Genomic DNA, 18,202 nt, shown 5'->3' with positions numbered 1-18,202 from the left:
TATCATTTACAAGGCTTCCAAATGCATCTGTGATAAATGACTAACAGCAGTACAAGAGTCCTGCCTGCTTACCATGTCCTCTTCCCCAACGACCTTGCTCTTCTTATTAGGGAAGGCACTACCAAGATCCAGGGAGTGGATGTCAGCACCATAGGCCACTTTGACATCTTCATCGATGGCCGTCACCAGACGCCAGAATTCCTTCTCAATGGTCTCTGGAGGCACCATCTAAAAATATACAAGCAATCCAACGCAATAGGTGTGTTAGAATTACAGGCAAGGTTAAACCAGGGCCCATTTCACAGCGCTGCTTAACAGCCCATTTAATGCTAACTGAGCCTTCGTCTGTGTCATAGAGACCATTAAGCAGTAAGAACAGTACAAGCACGCTTAACCCCAAAGGAAAAAGTTGCTTAAATCAGTGACATAACAATAGAATTCTCCATCGCGCAACTGTTAGCACATCCACGCCAAGAAACCGTGCTTAAGTGTGCGTTTATGAGAAGACCATGCAAAATCCTGAAAAATCGACAAGGTGGGGGGTCAGCGAATTAAGTTCAAATCTTGGCCATTTGATCCCCACCTGAGACGATACCACTCGGTGGAGTAGCTCGATAAATAATCACACGGTGGCCGAGTACGGGGCACCAACAATTTTGAGCAAAAAGGGTGACTTCCGGGGAGTAAATTTGTGTTGTTTCTGGTGTAAAGTTATAGCCTCGTTTATACCCTTAAACTAAATCGTTTACTGTCGACCTACATATCAAAAGAAAGGGTTTAATCTCCTCTAAACGATGAAATATAAATCTTTGATATGCAAGCATTCACTGCGGAGATATAGGCGTAAGAAAAACACGTATCAGCTCTATTACGAAATGAAGTCCTTTACGCGGTAAACCATAACTTAATTAATGCAGGGCTGAGAGTCAACAAACTTGGAGGAAATATAGTTCAGATATCCGACTACAATAATAAAAAATAAAAAAACTGTCAGCTCTTCTTGTTTTTGTTTGCTCACGGTCAACAAAGTTGAAAAATTCCTAATTTTCAAGACCAAACCTACATAGCCCCCTAGACAGTTCCGAGTGCAATTGGTTGCCCTTAATTGACATTTTGCAGGAATTGTTGTAAGAGCATAACAAGATGTACATTTTGCAGACTTCACCTATTGGGTGGGTGAGTGGGCTACCTTTGGTGGTGCGCACTGATCCGGTAGCTAGGAGGGGAACGTCCTGTTGCCGCCCACCCAGTTAGCGCGCGGTATCGAAAGAGGGCGCCCTCGCATTACATTACCGTCAAAATGGCAGCCATGGACATGCCGTCTGTGCGGCTGCAATGTGATTTTTAGTAATTTTGAGTATAGCAAAGCCATCGAATGTGGTGTAAATCCCTCTTATCTGCGCGAACTAAATACAGTGCAACTTAATCGATGCACAAAAGACATACGGAGCCATTTGCAGAAGTGGAAAGTCGCTGCATATGATGTGAATGTCGAGTGGAAACTGATCCTCCTGCGATGTGGTTTGTTCGACGTCGATGCATACACTGATAAGACAATACGTCCAGCGCATAGATACAAGTTAGGGTTGAGTTGGACATCATCAAGGAAATGTTGTCATACACTCCATAAAGGGAAAGGCAAACCATTCCGTGATGTGAATAAAGCAACTAGCCGTGAGATCATAGATGTTTGATCGATGGGGTACCATGATTACTGTAGTGTTGGAACAGGTAAGAAGACAGAAATCAAACAAAAATACATTTTTGAAAATTAAAATGAATTAATCATGGTCAAGGTCCATTTCTGATCAACTGACTTTGTTCCTGGGTAGGTTATATCAATTAAATCCCTTATCATGCAGTTGACTTGGGACCAGTGAAATTTATTATTGTGCGAAAAATTAATACTGGTTGTCACAGCTCTGGACCACACACATGGTTTTCGGCAGTGGACACACATGGTGAATATTTAGCCGGAGCTGGATTTTGAATTTATTTTGTTTTATATAAAGAAAGTTAAAACTGCACTGAACATGCGCAGTTTGGGGAATAAAACATATATATTTTTTTTGCACTTACATTGTTTTTTTTTACTTTTATTCACGAGATGTGACTCATCAGACCATTTACAACTTAAAGAACAATTTCAGATTTGTTTCCCCTTTTATACAAATCCTCCAGAGCCAGCCACATCAGAAAAAGAAAAAGTAATAAGTGCAATTAAATACAGGCAATATAAAATAATAAAAGAAGATTTCTTATTTTTTATTTATTTATTTTTTTTTGGGGGGGGGGGAATTTATGACATGGGTTTTGTTCAAGGCATCTATTGCTCAATATTGTTGGCTACATACGCCCCGCTTTATATCTTTTACTTTAAAAAAATATTAAGCCTGCTGCGGCCTTAACACTTTGTTAATTCTCACTGTTCATATAACTTTCAGGTATCTGTAGAGGTTGTCTATCTTAGCACAAACAAGCAGTTACGCACCAGACAGCGGAACAATTACCATCTAGCGATGTGCTCTCTAAGGAACAAGAAGAGCATCAGTGTACAATCAGTGATTTCACATCGCCGGCTGGTGTACCATCTCTCCAACCCACCGACACAGCGTGCACTTCAGTTCATGAGGTAAAGAGAGTGAACTAAGAATGGACCTTGACATATTGCATCTCATTTATCACAGATGAATTGTAAGCACTCTTCTTTGAGTACATCAATTTGTATTTCAACCCTATATGTAGCATGCATCTCACTGTTTTTATTTTCTTATGATTATTTCTAGCATACATCTGAGTCCTCATCAACTGATGGAGATATTACACAGGATGTAGGTGCACTTGACTCTTCTTGGGCTCCAACCCCCTGACCAAAGAATGTGGAGCTGCAATCCCTGAACACTTTCCTTACTCAGGGGGGAATGTCTGCTGTTGATGGGCAGCTTCATCTGTCATTAGAATAAGCATCTGATAGCACCATCCATTATTATAGAAGGAAGGCAAAGGAAGCCTTTGGTTTAGTTCTTCATTGTTTAGCACCACGTCAAGAAGATGGGCTCATGAAGATTACAATCGGTGAAACAACTGCTTAATCATCACAAAGTGGTCAAAATTTTGATAGTAGTGCCCGTTTTCATTTTTTTTTATTGCATCCTTTTTTACTAACATTTTTGCATTAGTGGTTCCATGTTCTCTTCCTTTACGTATTTTGTGTTTAAACAAAGGGTTATCATGGTTTGTTATTTAAAGACAGTGACTGTTTTTGTTTTTTAATGTTAATTTAAGAAGGAAAACAATTTCTTGATTTATATTCTATTGTTTTTTCGAGTTTGATCGTTAGGTTGTTCCATGTGTCATTCTATTTTGATACTGTGTTGGTTCAGTTTTCTTCTTTCAACTTCCATTTAAGTTTAAAGTTCAATTTAGTTTTGTACAGTTGACTCTCGTTATAGCAAGGTCGGTGAGACTGCCCAAACTACCTCTTTAAACAGAAATGTTGCTTTAAAAGGACAGAGAAACAAAGAGACACAAAGAGAACTAGAGATTCGAGACCTCAGAATGTGCTCTATATAAGCAGCAGTAGGACATCTTTGTAAAAGTGTTCTTTATAACAAAAGTCGACTGTAGTACTACCATTTTACTTATTTGGTGGGGTGGATAAAAGTTAATTTGGATCCTTTTTGATTATTGGTTTTTTGAAAGGTTTTCTTCAAATTTTGGTTGGTAAAATAAATCATTCTTTTTTGGTCTTTCTAAAACTTTGTCATTGTTTCTATTTATTCAAATTCCTCTCTACTTGTTCCTACCCCATCTAGGTGTGTCTCATTTTTGACGAGTGCCCCAACATTTAGCGTTTTTCTCATTCAATTTATTATTTTCCTAGTTTATTAATTTTCCGGGTTACATTAACATGCCAAAAAAATAACAGAATTGTCATCCAAGCCTCATCATTCCCACATTTGGTGCGCGATATGTGGCAGGGTGTAACCCCCCCCCCCACCACCCCCATTGTGTCTTCATTTTGTTTTGGTAATCTCGGGAATTCTTTAGATGATTATTGGGGGATACTTCTGTTAACAAAAAGACAAGTGTGTGTTGAGTATAGGAACATTTGTGGGGACTCCCTCTGCCACAAATCGGGCAGGGTATACATTCCATCCTGGACTCTGAAAGGTGGCGGCCATATTGATTTAAAGTGAAACCCCCTACCCTAAAAATGGGATAAATTAAGGAATTATAGCACCCCTTATGGCGTCTCCAGTATTAAAATATGTTTTAATTTTTTTGATCATGAATATATACACGTTTGCCAATTTTCATAACATTCAAGCAAAAAAGAAAAAATGATGTGAAAAATACACTTTTTGACCAAAAAGGTGCCCAAAAAAAAGCCCTCTGTTAAAGATTTTTAAAAATATTTTTGACGTCATTATTTACAAATTGGAAATATAAAACTTGGTAGCAAATTTCATAAAAATTGGTTGTCGACTTTTGAAAATACAGAAAAGGGGGGGGGGCACTGTATGCCCCTCCCCCGTCCCTTTACTAGCGAAAAATAGGGGTAAAACAGACTCCTGCCATTTTATACTAAAAACTGCTGACAATGTTTTTATTCTTGATACTTAAGGACCATGATAAGAACTCTCTTTCACCTGAGTGTCATTGTTCAAAGACCTGCACTAATGACGCTACGGCGACTTAAAGATCGCTATTTCTATGACTCAACTTTGGGGGTACCCTTAGTGCCGTTGCCTCCTAAGAGCAATTTTTTTCTAAATTTTGAGTACCTGGTTTTAGGTCAGGATACAACCTCAGGACCCTGCAAATTTCATTTCTCTGCTGCTTTCCCCTGTTGAGCAGCAAGCGTTTAAACGTTTGTACCCCAAAATCATAAAAATCACCATTTTTCACTAATAAAAACACATTTTTGGCTCTTTTTTCTGCTACGGAGGTCAGATTGGCCAAATATTTTGTACAACCTCAAGGCTACCTATGACCCACCTACCCCCAGAATTTTAACCAAATCCGCCGACCCCCACCTTGTCACGGTCTGCATGGTCCTCTCGTGGACATACTCTTAATCAGTATCATGATTTTCTGTTATAGCAGACACAAGTTTTATGCTCACTGTTAGGCAGCCCTATGAAATTGGGCCCATCACAGGGATTGATGTCTCCATTTTGTCCGATGCATGTGCCATTTTGTCAAAGTAATTATTGGGTTTGGTGAATTTTGTGATGATTTGATGGATTTGAAGAAGCTGACACAAGAACAAAAAATTGGGGGAACGTTTGGAAATCTAAGCTTTTTTTATTTAAGTTTAGATTTAAAAATGCAGTATTTTTAATCACAAGATTGACTTACGTGGACTGGCATGGAGAAGTAATCTCTTTTGAATTGGTCAGCCATCTCTCCAAAGGACTGCAGGGTGTACTGCTTGTAAGCAGTCTCAAAGCCAAAGCATTCAGTTGGCTTGTTACATTCCTGAACAAAACAAAAAAAGTAATGATCAATAAAAGTAAAGGTTAGTTTCTGATATCCCAATTATATTCTCCCCGTAACATTCTGAGACTTATGAATATTTTCGTCTCTACTGCTTTGCACAACACAGATAGTATAGACACTTCGCACAAGATAAGTGATGTATCCAATAGCGCACGTGTCAATGCGGATGCACGCGAGTGAATGCAGATGTGCGTATTATTGAAGACCAAAGCATTGGACTTTCCATGATAATGCATAGGGCGTAAGAAAGTGAAAAAATCCTCTACTTCATCCCGGGTGATATGTGCACCCCTCAGACGTACAAAACACCATGGACTACATCACAGCAGACAACAATGTTCTACTTCCACTTACAAATTACTGCATACAGGGGTGGTTTCCGACACTGACAGCAACATTTGTAACTTCAGAGGGATGCTTTCAGCTAAAGGCAGTTTGCATAGGGTCCTTACCCATGACCAACTTTGACAGACACTATTGGTTGGAGTGATGCACACATACCTGGACAAGGCATTTAGGACATCGCCAATCTCCCTTTGGCACCTCAAAGAGAGGAGGAATAAGACAGAAGGTATGGAAGCTGTCATCACATCCATCACACAGCAGAAGGCATTCCTCAGCATCACCACGCCCACAACCACGACACATGTAGTTCTCAATCTAAGGGTAGAAACAAGGGAGAATCTTGACTACTAGTCATACAGACAGACACCGATGACACAACACACTATCACATATAGATTCATTCAGTCATAAATGTCAAAGATTCATCTTAAAATAGTTCTGGATGCTTTGGGAGACACATTTCATGAATGACTACAAGTACATTCTGGATTTGAAGAAGCTGACACAAACAACTACTTGCTGTAAAAACAGAATACATTGAGGTTTCCACTTTAATATGTGTAATCAATCTTCAATGTTTCTGTCTTCAAAAAACAAAACACTTCATTAGTTACCAGCTACATTTAATACGAAAATAAAATATTTCCATAATTTTCAATGCAGCAAACAGGGTTTTAAGATCAACATGTATACTCCATTCACATTTGAAGAGACGGATTGAAATGATCTTTTCCACTTACAAAGCTTGCACTGAGTACATTGGAGCGGTCTCTCATGGTCATGCTTGTTCCTGCTGGCTTCTCTTCATGTTTTCTAGGTGAAGATCGCCTGTGTTTGGAATCCGATTCCTTAGTGTTTTCTGGCTTCGTGGTGGCTTCTTCTTCTTTGACTGTGCCTTCTGAAATATTAAAGTCAAGACCCTGCATTGTTCATCTTCTGTTAAGCAAGTGTGCTAAGCTTTTCTCGGAACATTAAACCCTCATGAAGTTAATGAATTTTGTATCAGTAATCTTATTGTAATTTATTTACTTGATGACCATTCCTACAATGGGCACTCTTCTGGCTTGCTCTGTCTCGCCTGGTAACAATTTAAACTGTCGGATTTTTTACAAACAGCTCCATTTCAAGGTTCAATCAAATCAAGCAGAGCTATGAGTGAGCTGCGGAGCAGAATATACTTATAGCAGATCAGCTTTTTCCTTTCTCAGTAAGCGGTAATATGCAATTGATGTACGCAATTCAATTAAATTCTGCATAACCAAAGATCATGCGAGGTTTTACAAGTTGTGCACTAAAAGGCCAATTTAGGAAAACAGCTTTGAAACACCATGGAAACAGCATGTAGCAACAAAAATCAACCTGTCTCCAGGGTGATTTACTAACCTGGTTTCTTTTCACCACCTGCCACAAGACCCAACCCTTGGAACTTTGGACCAGGACCGTACAGCTGAAGTTTCTTCAGTTCCGGGTTATTGCTGAAGTCTATGTTCAGAGGATCCTGAGTCAAAAAAAAACAAATTGAATCCTTGAACAACAATGAAGCCTTTCTGTATAAAACATGCAATCTGTAACAGCGCTGTTACAAACTGTTCAGAAAAGCTTTGGAACACTTTTCAGTTTGAGCTTGCAGCTGGAAGTTGCATGCTGCTACATGTAAATAAGCTGTCTCATGTATCCAATCAAGTGTGGTTTCAAGCTGGAAATCAAAGGCCAGCACACCTTCACAAAAACCTATGACAGGCATCTGAATACTAAATATCCGTACATGAACAACTAATTCAAAGACTTTTGTAAGCGATCTGTAGAGCTGATTAAACATAACAGAGACCAACACTGGGAAATGCAAGAGACAGCATCTAGCCATCTACATGTATGACGGAGAGTAACATACTTCTGGAGCTTGGCGTTTGACTCTTCTACTGTAGCACCCTCCACCAGATGGTTTGACTGCCTGACGGGAGACAATACCATGAGGCACATAGTCTTTATCCTTAGAGTCACCCTCAGGAAGTATCTTGTATAAAAAATCAAACAGAAATTTATCAGGCCCACCTACTAACCAGAGTCTCATTAAAATGATTTTTCTGCAAGGTAACCACTCAAAACTTTGAACCCACAATCCTATCTCAACTGACAATGCCAAATCATTTTTCGGCAGCGAAATCTGTTCAGTTATTATATCATCCATTTATACATACTGCTCATACCCGACAAACATGTGTGAAGGTAGTTGCTATAAAATTACAATGAAAGTTGAGATAATCTTTGAGCCTTGTGTAAAAAAATGTCTTTCAACCATTGTCTTGAGTCTGATTCTTGACCTAAAAAGGGCCGGGGGAGGGGGGAGGGAGGGGCTTCCTGCACTTTTGTAACAATATTTTGCAAAACACGCATTTCTCACTGTGAGCGTTCGTGACTTGTTAGCTTCAAGTCTGGCGCACGTTTTGATATCAAATTTATGAAAATTGACCTAAGGGGTCACCGCACTCGCGACATTATTTGAGGCTGGTCACCACGGAAATTGCATTTTTCCATATACTATACAAGCATAGTACAGCTTGCTATGGTAACAGTGTGCTCACTTGCAAAGTCAATAATTACAAAACACAGTGCCCTACGAAAATCAAATTCTCTCAATATGTTCAGATTGAATTGCTCTACATGTGTGCCAAATTTGATTCCATTTTGTTGCTTCACGCCAGGGTTGCTTCACGCCCCCCTCTCCCTCACACTGTGTGATCGTCCCCTCAAAAACTGGCCCATTTAGGGTTGAGATGTCTTACCACAGGGGTGTCCAGAGTGGCTCCTGCCTGGAAGATATCATACGGCCACAGTATTCGCTCATAGTGCTTCATCAACTGAGAGCCAACTGCCTTGGAGGCAAAGCCCATCTAAAGAGAATGGAAACAATTTCAGCATCTGTTGCACAGCTGACATCAAGTCTCCAACTTAGGCCCCAAGAAAACTTGTGTTGCTCTCCCATGAAAAATATAAGGAGGATTGGTTGGTTGGGGATTTTTTTTTTTGGGGGGGGGAGAGGTTGTACTTAGTTCACATATAGGCATACCCTTTCTCCTATTCCATTCATTTACCAGTTCCCTCTGCCAACATACACAAAATAGTTAGGCTACCATTAATGCACGGCCAAACTATGCAAGAAGAACACTCCATGAAGGACGGACGGATGTCCGAACAACTAATCCGGTGAACACTGTTTCACATTAACTATTTATTTTCTATACTATGTATATGTACATGCATGGGATACAAGGTACAGTGCATGTACACATGTGCATAATGTATGCAGTACATCACACATCACACCAGTACAAAATACAGTCGATTCGAACTGTACTACCATTTAGACATGTACGTTTTGTAACAAAATGCAAAATTCTGGCATTACAAAGAAACACTAACTGTAAGGTTAAACTTTATTTTAGTTTTTTCAAGTGAAACCCGACCGAAGATTTCCAGGTTTTGGGGTCGGTCGGAGGAGGGCAACACAACATTTTTTTTTTTGGGGGGGGGCCTTATTATATTCACTGTTCAACCCAAGGATATTGAAAATGTTTTAAAGTTCTCCACATAAACAGATTAAGTTGGTGATTGATTCAGACATCTACATATATGCAAATCCTGAGAGTAATATTTGGTTTGTCACAATGGAAATAATAGACCCATTAAAGATGACAGCATTTACACAATAGCGTTTCCCTGTTTCTGCCCCTCAAGCCCATATTTTCTCTTTTAATATATCACATGGATAACAGTGTGCTTCACGTATCACTGCACATAGATTAATCAATTAAATGGGGTTGGAGATTCTTTAAAGTAAAACGTACTGTTCCAGCAACTTTGCTCCATTTTCGTTCTCTGACGCATGTCTCAAATCCACCTTCTTCATGTACAACCTGTCCATGGTGAATTAAGCAAGTAAAACCACTCAATGAAATAGTCATTTAATCATCAAACAAAGTAAATACTTCATCATCCAGAACGTCGTGGCGTGGGCCAGCTCAAAATGATATGTTATTATGATGAATACAAGTAAAATGTTTTTAAGAGTGTTTTGCAGTGTGATATACATTCACCTTATAACACGGCAATCCAAATTTGGTGCGTGAAACGGGAATGGCCCACGCATCTTCAAACAGCGTAATACGCAGAGTGAGGTATGGACCGTGGAATAATGTAGCCCGGTTTGTTGCAATGGATCGACCAATCCAGATTGAGGATTCAAGTTTGCTTGAAGATTAATGTGAATATCAAGTTAGCTAAACCATTTTCTTTTAAACTGTATTATTAGGAATCCTTTTGTAACTATGATTTCCAAAAGCAGACAAATATTCTGTAACACTGTCATTTATCAAACATAACCATGAATAGGCCAAAACATGTTGAAATGAAACCATCTTAATATTGGTTAATATACATGTTCATGTATGTGACACTATAATCAAACAAGATTGTTTTTACAGTCACCCACCTACCTAACAAGTCCACTGACTTACCCTGAACAAGTTGAACAGATCCAACGACTTGCCATAACAATTGGGAATTCTCAAGCGGCAACCCTGTGGGCAAAACACATATCAAATTCTGATGTAAAAAAAGGCTACTTGAAAGCTTCTTTGAAATCATTTGTCATTATAATCTAGATGCATATGACTGCCTCAGTTGTGCATCAAACCCGGTTATACCTTATCTTGAATGTGACCAACCATCCCCATCCCCAATCCAGACTCGAGTCACCACACAAGCATCAGACTTATCAGCCTTTATCAGTGAAATTACAGCACATATATATCGCAGTATTCACACATCTTATTGTCCACAACCGTCATAGGTTTCAACCACAAAAATGTATGTCTGATAAGTTCCAATATAGAAACCAAACCTAGCAGCTGAATCTCAAAGTTCCAACAATCAAGATGACGTACTTTAGCCTGGTCTAACTATGGTGGGTAACATATCTTACGAACTAAATAAAAATCACCAACCTGAAGCTCCCAGTACTTTGCAATCTGATCAAGGAAGTTCAGCTTGATGCGAGTCTTGGCCTGGAAAAAGGACAAAATATATATTAAACCAATATTACATGGTTTGAGGGTGGATAATCGATATTAGCTCCCCTTGGTAACTAGTTTGTCAATTTCAAATACCAAAGGAGCGTTTATGTCACAAACAATATGCTTTTTACTCTACCTTATTTTCATGTAGCTGAGGCATTTTCTGCACATATGCGCACTAACCCTGTACGATAGTTCCATGGGTACGATGTAATTAGAAAAGTGCATGTGTAGCACACCATCGCCACGTTACATGCACATTTACCCTGTGCATGAATCCTCATGTGCGCGCTTAGTAAATAACAAAACTAGCCTCCGACACATGCTGGTGAATGGACCAGTAAGAATTCCGCTCTCGCTCATGAATGAGTACGAGGTATATTTTTTTTTAAATTTCATATTCCTGAGAAGCCATGTTAAATGCTGTGTTGTTCTACTAAACGTAACTATCTAACCATGCAACAAAGGGGTCCAATTTCACTGTCACTTTTGCTTTCGGGTATCTGGTATTCAGAAGTTCTTGAGCTGATGTCCTGTGCATGTTTTGACACACATTTGAACTTAAATACAATTTGGACTGGCTTATTCCCAGTAGTGTCAAACATAACTGTATGAAACGAGAAATCCACTGGAAATATTGTGTGATTTAAAAACTTGCTACATGCAACATAACAACAAAGGCAAAGCTGTTTCCACATTTACCTCAAGTTCATTCAACCTCTGGATTCTTGGTGTAAACTTGAACATGTCAACATCAACAGCAAATGGGGGCTGCCAATCCTGGAGTCATCAAAGTAAACAAAAGGAAACAAACATTTAGTGTTTATTATTTTCAAAATTTAATGTTTCTTTTTCCATTTTCCTGGACTTGTCAAGGTCAAGTGTGTACATGTTCCTGCAACAGATCGATATAAGACATGAAATGTCAAATGTCATTGTACAGCTAATAATTGGTGAAGATAAGGGAGCAAATCTCAACAAAAAAAGGTGAAAATAGTGTACACACAGTCTGGCTGATCAGACATAATGAACATATGTGCACAGTGGTAGAACTGGGTGATGCAACTAGAGTGTATAGTGACATGTACATGTACATACATGTACATTTTCATACATGTATATGTACTACAGTAGTACATTGTACATGTGGCATGCGTGCAGCCCGTGAAACTACTTAGGACTTTTGCAATGGAGAAAAAAAGAAGGGTATTATTACGGGCTTTAAAACTTACATTTCAAGTTGATTCAATGAAGTGATAAATATTCAACCTTGACTGCTTGAAAAGCACCATGTAAATGTTTACGAAGGGCTTTACTTTTAATGTGATTTTTTTGAAATCATAACAATTAATCCATTCATTCGAATGGGACAGAACAAGTGCAACTTAATGATTATCATGTTTATAGTTATGCACATTACCGTACATCATACCCACGACAAGATCATTAACAGAAGTTAACATTTGATTCAAACCTCAAGTCCCAAGGGTATATGAAAAATAATAAAATAATAATGATAAATTCTTGTATAGCGCCAAATCTGTCAAAATTGACGCTCAAGGTGCTTCACAGAAATACAAATATTATTAAAATTGGAGGATTTAGGATGTTATATTTAAAGGGGCCCATGCAATAATGTTTTTTAGGCAATCCCTAGAAATGCACCTTTGTGTCCCATTTCATGGTATTTTGGTGCCCATTTGTTTTTATACTAATGCAAATTTCAATATTCATTAGCAATTGACCTATCGTGTCAATGCAGTTTGCGAAATATTGTCCAATTACATGATGTACAAATGGACGCAAAATCTGAGACAAACAGAACTTAACATACAAAACTTCCATAGGGTTGTCTAAGGGGCATGGCCAACTCACAAATGGTAATAGGTCATTTGTGTAAAGTCATTCCAAGCAGAAACCGCGTTGTTACAGCTATTTGTGCAGAATTGGGGATACCTTGTTGTCGTAAATTTTCTTTTCTTCGATGATTCGTTGTGCAAACATTTCTCACAAATGTTTTCAATGAACAAATTTTTGGGTTCACAATTTCAATGGAAAACCCCCAAATGACATCACAGCAACAACACCCTCAGTTGTCTGGAAAAGCATTGAACATTGATGCTGCTGTCACCCTGCACTCATGCTACGACGTTATAGGTTTGTGAATGCATACTCTGTGCCATACATGAACCTGTGCTTGAGACGCACATGTCTCATTACCATGGCAGCTTATAAGTGTCTGATTTCACACATTGCATTGTCGCCTGCTTGGTATCATTACATGCAGCACTTGTCTGAAATTGTCAGCTGTGGATTATAATTTGTTGGCATTATTCGCTGCTTGTAGTGTGTGTGGCGGGATTTGCCAACGTTCTCTTAGTACAATGTACAAAGTAAGATGCGCGTCTGATCAGTCAGCACTCTGGCACTGACATTTGGCTACAGCCTTACAGGCACCTGCATACAAAACAAGATTGCCTGACACAGTGAAGACATCTATGAGCATGTGTGTACATAGCCCCATAAATGTGGCCAATTTACTGGACTACCTCCGTAAATAAAGGCCACACTTGGAACATGCACCCGAAAATGCAGAACATTATCAAGTTTTTATTTTCACATTTAGACTTTGTAGTACATTTGTATATCTATGCTTTAGAACTAGAATCACACTCACCCTCTTTAACCCTAACGTACCTAAATCCATCAAAATCCACCCCCCTGTTTCGGGGGATTTCGGCGGATTCAGGATACCTCCATATTGAACAAACTGGGGGATTTTGATGGACTCAGGATTCAAAGCCTAGCGGAACTGGCGGATTTTGATGGATTCAGGATACCTCCATTTTGAGCTATTGGGGGACTTTGATGGATTCAGGATCTCAACAGTTTAACTCTTTTGCAATGTTTGTGGTCAAGTAAATACTGCTGGCACTAGCCCTGCCAAGTCTGTCACATACTGTACAAACATGTACACACATGTACTGGGTGGACTTGCATGGAGGGTCACGTGCTGGAGGAAAGATACAAATAATGCGCGAAAACGTGACGAACGCAACGCCGTTTACGCGCAAAGAACACCATGTGCATCGCTAATAATTATGTGTGCGCATCGCGTAAATACTCGGTGCGCATTTCTTGCTTCGCGCGTGTTGAGCTAGGTCACGTGCTGGAGGAAAGATACATTTAGCTCCATTACTTTACGTTAATTTGTTGTGCGTCTATGAGAGACAACCAAAATGGCAGAGATTTATCGCACAGTGACTGGGCGTGTGTGGACGCGCTGCCGATCTAGTCTTTTCATTCTATATGGTTTACGGGCTGAAACATGCGCTAATGTCTTTCACACAAATTTTGTGCGCGAGACGTATTCACTTCGGTACTGATCCATGCTGGGGTCGCCATGCATTGGTGTATTTTGATGGATCCTATGCAACAACACACATCACAATTTTCATGCGAGCATGGTATCCTGAATCCTTCAAAATCCACCAGAAATTTAGGTGTTGGATTTTGAAGACTCTATGGAAAAACATGCTGTATTTTTTTTATGCCACCATGGTATCCTGAATCCGCCAGAATCCATCAAGACTTTTGCTGGTGGATTCTGGCGGATTCAGGATACCTCCAGAATCTACACTGGGGGATTCTGATGGATTCAGGATACCAGCATTTTTTGCACGACAAAATTGGTGGATTTTGGCAGATTCAGGATACTTTCTAGTAAAAGAGCCCCAGGAGTTAGGGTTAAAGCAAAAGAAACTTAATCCATAGCTGCCAACATTTCAAAATCCCAATTAGTAATCAACCCGCGCGGTCATTTTCAACTTCTCGTTTTATCACAAGCTTTACCAACATCGAGTACAGGTACATGGTTTACATGTACACATACATGTGCATACCCTTCTCGTTGTGAATAATAATGTACTGTAGGCCAAAAGATAATTTAAAAAAAAATATATATATATATATATATATTTTTTTTTTTTTTTTTTTTTAATTAATTTTTTTTTAATGTCTGTATTTGTTTGTTGAAGTCAAATAAATAATAACATCAATAACATGTGCACATATTTTTTTGGAGATGCATGCTATCGATGTTGAGTTTCGAGTTCGTATCATGTTTTTACACACAATGATCTATGGCCACCGTATGCAATAGAAATATCCCGCCAACATACCTTGCAAACGCATGCTGATTTATCTTTTCTGTCCGTTGTGACAAACTCAAACTCTATTACAAATTATTCCAACCATACTCTTATTAAATTCCATGATTAAAATCTCGCACTGATGGGTCTCATCCCGGCAATAAGCGACTAAATGTGCTCACGATCGTCACTGAAAAGTACTCACATACAGTACACACACCCACACATCCACGAGATGCACACAAATAACACACCATTGAAAAATATTTTTAGTCTGGTCCTCAAGTACTCCACTGCGCACACTGCATTGATGTCTATCAGGTGCTTGACTGCATTCTTATTAGACTTGTCACCTGTCCATCCATTATCACGACATTTCGCCAGAAGTTTTCGGTCAAAAACGATACTTTACATTTTTTTTTTTTCGTTAGGTAGAAAATAAGAAATTCGTAATGTTTTAGTGGCAAATCGTATTTTCGTAATTTAACGAACAATTCGTAATAATTACGAAAAAATCGTACTAGTTGGCAGCTATCCCCCTTTTTCAGACGTCTATATTTCCAGGTTCATTTTGCACATGATTACATGAAAAATAGACGTCGGAAAAAGGGGGGATTAATTTTCTATCGCTTTAAAGGGAAAATACAACATTTGCAAGCATCCAAAAATAAAACTACCAAGTTTTTATGAAATACTTTACAGGATGTTGGTAAATGACAGTCTAAAACATCCTGTAAAATTATGGCACCTGGTGTGAAGTCATTTTCAAGTAAATGGTATTTTTGTATACATTTCCAACGGTGGTCGGCCGACCACCGTTGGAAAAACCTATTTATTTTTCAACTGCTGCTCCAAATTTACCTTTTTTTTCAGTCCAAGTTTTGTTTGCTATTGGTTGCATGTTCATGAATGGGGGCAGGCCAGCTAGACTGGTTCCCTTACCGTACAATTTTCCGGCATCTATAAATTGATCCATTTAATTTTCAGTGGAGTCAGGGAGCCAGACTACTTGAACATTTTTTGTTTTTTTGGTTTTTCCAGCATTTTCGAACACAAAACTTTTAACATGTCAGTGCAACAATAATTTGATCTATTATACTAACCCCTCAAATAGTTCATTTCTGAAAATTAAAGCAAAAACCAATGATGTACATTCCCTTTAAAGAGGGTGAGTGTGCTTTTTCAGCATAAATAAACTTCAAGTACAAACAAAGTCTAAATGTGAGTATAAAAATATGACAAAGTTCTACATTTTTGGGTACGTGTTCCAAGTGTGGCCTTTATTTATGGAGGTAGTCCAGTAAATTGGCCACATTGGGGCTAGTGTGTACAATGTACATGTATGCAATCAGACAACCATATGAACATGGTAGCCTGTGGTGCGGGAAGACTGTGCACAATCTATGCAGTTTGACTTACCCATTGGAGCACTTTCAAGAGAAAGTGCCCATTTTGGCTTGAAAACACACAAGTAGAGAATGTGAATATTCACAAAATAATATATTATGTATGCCCTGGACATTTGCTGTTTGGAATTTCATGTAAAATTACAGTGTGCAAAGGAATTTTGAGGGTACAAAATGTTGGTCCTCAAAAGTTGAGTGGTTGTGCAACTTATCATACACAGTCAGGCACATGTTCTTCATGTGCGCTATATCATAATCTGAAGTTAGCATGGGACCCCTCACAGTGTATCTCACACTCACCGTGAATTTAATACAATTTAATGTGGCACCTGTCTTTTGTTGACAGTGACGGTCCTGCTCAAAATTTGATGCTTGAAATTCAGCTAAAAACTGCTGCCGCATTAGATGTAAACTAAGGGTTTTGCAACCTTTTTCCTGTAGATGTTAGACATACACGTATGTATTATACCTTCCCATTTAGCACATTTCACCAATTTTCTGGTACCGGTAGCAAGCAGTCCACATGATACAGGAGATATTCAGCAGTAACTTTGCATACGCCTGTTTTGCTCTTACCGGTATGTATTCCTAATCATCTGGCTTTTTGCCAAGAACTTTTCTGAACCCTCAAAATCCATCACAGTGCAGAAACCAATAGCGCTTTCTTTGTACAGTCCACAATTTGTTATTTGTGCATTTTGGTCGTTCGAAGCAACACACATGCTCAAAATCTAAAGAAGGGTGCTGAACAACTAACCTGAAGAAATTTCAGCTGGTATATTATGAGAAAAACAATACTCTAGGACCTCGATTTCAAATCAAAAGTTGCTGAATCATGTTTTGAATTGGGCCTGAATTCAGCGTCTGAGACACGTTCTCACTGAGCTAATTGCAGCCACTGATGTCGCGCACTCATCCGACGAATAATAACCACCGCGCGCGCATGTGTATCGTGTCAACGCTTGTGCGCTTTGCCGAATAAAAAATGGAAATTTATTTCTTCAAAATGACAGATGACAGCATGCCAGAAAACAATTTCACAGGGAGTTTAGTTCCCTTACTATCTCACTATACCTTACTATGTTTTCAACAATAATTACCTCAGTTACTTTTTGGATAGCTGCAAATGATGGACTGTAGCTTTAAAAACAAAATTGTTTATTTGAGACACCGAGCCCCTTAGAAGAAACTAACAGCGTCTGAATACCCCCCCCCCCCCTTTAAAATCCTACTCAACCAACAGACCGATCCATTTGGCCCCGCCCACTGCGCACGTGAGTAACTTATACATGTCGCCACTCCAGTGCCACATTGTATGTTCGAAATACATGTGCGTCATGCACGCATGCACCCATGTGGGATCTTTGTGGATGCATGTCGGACATTAATCACAGCTGTGATTGGTCAAACTACCGGTACCATTGGGCGAGTCTAAATGGATCGGCCCATTGTTTGAGGATTTGCTTTGAGTAACAGTTTAATGTAAAAAAATCGTGTTTTTGTAACTCACGCCGTGCTCGCGCTGCAACGAATTGACTCTGTTTTTACCCCAGACACCGCATACAAAAACAAACGCTTATGTAACGCATATCCTGGCACCAGACTATTCCTCATTTGCATACGTGTTCAAAAATCTTGCACATGCAAATGATCCAATACCAGGGTGAGAGAGCAGGTAGTGATGAGTGCGTACTGTTCGACACCCTGGGGACGAGGTTGGAGG

The 18,202-nt window shown here is 39.2% G+C and overlaps 1 protein-coding gene across 3 annotated transcripts in view; it reads right to left on the bottom strand.

Annotated features, from left to right (window-relative positions):
• Window positions 1-18,202, bottom strand: part of LOC119732260 (lysine-specific demethylase 5A-like) — a 45,827-nt gene that overhangs the window by 25,304 nt on the left and 2,321 nt on the right. For 2 of the 3 annotated variants that reach the window (XM_038205710.1, XM_038205711.1), the window contains exons 2-12: window positions 11,625-11,702; window positions 10,854-10,913; window positions 10,365-10,427; window positions 9,696-9,764; window positions 8,634-8,741; window positions 7,742-7,864; window positions 7,234-7,348; window positions 6,591-6,748; window positions 6,007-6,165; window positions 5,365-5,484; window positions 73-228 (exon numbers count right to left, since the gene is read on the bottom strand). In XM_038205710.1, coding sequence (XP_038061638.1) covers window positions 73-228; window positions 5,365-5,484; window positions 6,007-6,165; window positions 6,591-6,748; window positions 7,234-7,348; window positions 7,742-7,864; window positions 8,634-8,741; window positions 9,696-9,764; window positions 10,365-10,427; window positions 10,854-10,913; window positions 11,625-11,702 — 1,209 coding nt within the window. The remainder of the gene's footprint in view (window positions 1-72; window positions 229-5,364; window positions 5,485-6,006; window positions 6,166-6,590; window positions 6,749-7,233; window positions 7,349-7,741; window positions 7,865-8,633; window positions 8,742-9,695; window positions 9,765-10,364; window positions 10,428-10,853; window positions 10,914-11,624; window positions 11,703-18,202) is intronic. The other variant, XM_038205712.1, reaches the window with a different exon arrangement.

This window comes from Patiria miniata, unplaced genomic scaffold (assembly GCF_015706575.1).
Source record: "Patiria miniata isolate m_02_andy unplaced genomic scaffold, ASM1570657v1 HiC_scaffold_24, whole genome shotgun sequence".
Lineage (NCBI taxonomy): Eukaryota > Metazoa > Echinodermata > Asteroidea > Valvatida > Asterinidae > Patiria > Patiria miniata.
Note: the sequence above shows the minus strand (reverse complement) of the source record. Positions and strands in the feature narration are given on the sequence as shown.